This window comes from Coturnix japonica, unplaced genomic scaffold, assembly GCF_001577835.2.
Source record: "Coturnix japonica isolate 7356 unplaced genomic scaffold, Coturnix japonica 2.1 chrUnrandom600, whole genome shotgun sequence".
In the NCBI taxonomy this organism is placed as follows: domain Eukaryota; kingdom Metazoa; phylum Chordata; class Aves; order Galliformes; family Phasianidae; genus Coturnix; species Coturnix japonica.
The window spans coordinates 37,077-39,140 of record NW_015439973.1 but is presented as its reverse complement, the minus strand read 5'-3'; the positions used below and the strand labels follow the sequence as shown (position 1 = coordinate 39,140).

Sequence of the window (2,064 nt, the reverse complement as noted above, 5' to 3'; positions counted from 1 at the left end):
TCTATGGGGCTCTGTTGGGTTCTATGGGGCTCTATGGGGCTCTGTTGGGTTCTATGGGGTTCTATGGGGCTCTGTTGGGTTCTATGGGGTTCTATGGGGCTCTGTTGGGTTCTGTGGGGCTCTATGGGGCTCTGTTGGGTTCTGTGGGGCTCTATGGGGCTCTGTTGGGTTCTATGGGGCTCTATGGGGCTCTGTTGGGTTCTGTGGGGCTCTATGGGGTTCTGTGGGGCACTGTGGGTCTCTATGGTGCTCTATAGGGTTCTATGGGTCTCTATGGGGCTCTATGGGGTTCTATGGGTCTCTGTGGGTCGCTATGGGTCTCTGTGGGTCACTATGGGTCCCTGTGGGGCTCTATGGGTTCTATGGGGTTCTATGGGTCTCTATGGGGTTCTGTGGGGCACTGTGGGTCTCTATGGTGCTATATAGGGTTCTATGGGTCTCTATGGGGCTCTATGGGGTTCTATGGGCCTCTATGGGGTTCTATGGGTCTCTGTGGGTCGCTATGGGTCCCTATGGGGCTCTATGGGGTTCTGTGGGGCACTGTGGGTCTCTATGGTGCTCTATAGGGTTCTATGGGTCTCTATGGGTCCTATGGGGTTCAGTGGGTCTCTATGGGTCTCTATGGGTCTCTATGTGGCTCTATGGGGTTCTATGGGTCCCTATGGGGCTCTATGGTCCTATGGGTCTCTATGGGGCTCCATGGGTCTCTATGGGGTTTCTCCCCCAGATGAAGAAGGGGAACACGATGCAGCAGTTCCTGCAGAAAGCTCTGGAAATCCTACGCAGGGACTTCAGCGAGCTGAGGTCATTAATTAATATCCCTAATTAGCATAATTAATTAACACCATAAGGGGCTGGGGGGGGTTACTCCCCTTTATTAAAGCCTGGGGTGGGTATGTTGTTTAAATGGGGCGCTGGCCCTTTAAGAAGGGGGCGTGGCCTGTGTGGTTGGAGGCGGGGCTACATTAGCATAGGGGGTGGAGTCTAATACGAGGGGGGCGGGGCTTAATATGAGTCCATAGGAGAAACAGCCAATAGGAACAAAGGGGGCGTGGCCATATATGGAGGGGGCGTGGCTTCTGTATGCAAATAGGGTCACCATATATGGAGGGGGCGTGGTCTTATTGGGGGGTGTTGTTGCCATATATGGAGGGGGGCGTGGCTTCTATATGCAAATGGAGCTGCCTTGTATTATATGGAGGGGGCGTGGTCTAATGGAGGAGGCGTGGCTTCTGTATGCAAATTGGATCGCCATATATGGATGGGGGAGTGGTCTAATGAGGCATAGTTATATATGGAGGGGGCGTGGCTTCTATATGCAAATGTAGTTGCCATATATGGAGGGGGCGTGTTCTTATGGGAGGGGGCGTGGCTTCTGTATGCAAATTGGTCACCATATATGGAGGGGGCGTGGTCTTATTGGGGGGTGTTGTTGCCATATATGGAGGGGGCGTGGCTTCTATATGCAAATGGAGCTGCCATGTATTATATGGAGGGGGGCGTGGTCTCATGGAGGGGGCGTGGCTTCTGTATGCAAATAGGCTTGCCATATATGGATGGGGGCGTAGTCTAATGAGGTATAGGTATATATGGAGGGAGGGCGTGGCTTCTATATGCAAATGTGGTTGCCATATATGGAGAGGGGCGTGGCCAACAATGGGGGCGTGGCTTCTACATGCAAATCAACCCGTTATTGTGGAGGGGGGCGTGGCTTCTATATGCAAATGAACCCACCATATATAGAGGGGGCGTGGCTTCTGTATGCAAATGAGATCGCCATATATGGAGTGGGGGGGCGTGTCCTGACATGGCTCCGCCCCCTTGTAGGTCGGCGGGGGTGGAGCAGCTGATGTACATCAAGGAGGATCTCATCATCCCACACGTGAGGCTCCGCCCCCTTGCTGTGACGTCATCACCAACCCCCCTATGACGTCATCAACCCCCTATGACGTCATAGCCCACCTATGACGTCATATCTCCCCCCCTTTATAACAGCACCACAGCTTCTATGACTTCATCGTCACCAAGGCCAGGGGGAAGAGCGGTAAGTGACCCCCCCCCCCC

The 2,064-nt window shown here is 53.7% G+C and overlaps 1 protein-coding gene across 1 annotated transcript in view; it reads left to right on the top strand.

The window, feature by feature from the left end:
* FAM50A (family with sequence similarity 50 member A) overlaps nt 1-2,064 on the top strand; it is a gene marked incomplete at both ends in the record, with an annotated part of 19,257 nt that overhangs the window by 2,105 nt on the left and 15,088 nt on the right. The window contains 3 exons of the mRNA XM_015850951.1: nt 728-804; nt 1,828-1,882; nt 1,996-2,044. Coding sequence (XP_015706437.1) covers nt 728-804; nt 1,828-1,882; nt 1,996-2,044 — 181 coding nt within the window. The remainder of the gene's footprint in view (nt 1-727; nt 805-1,827; nt 1,883-1,995; nt 2,045-2,064) is intronic.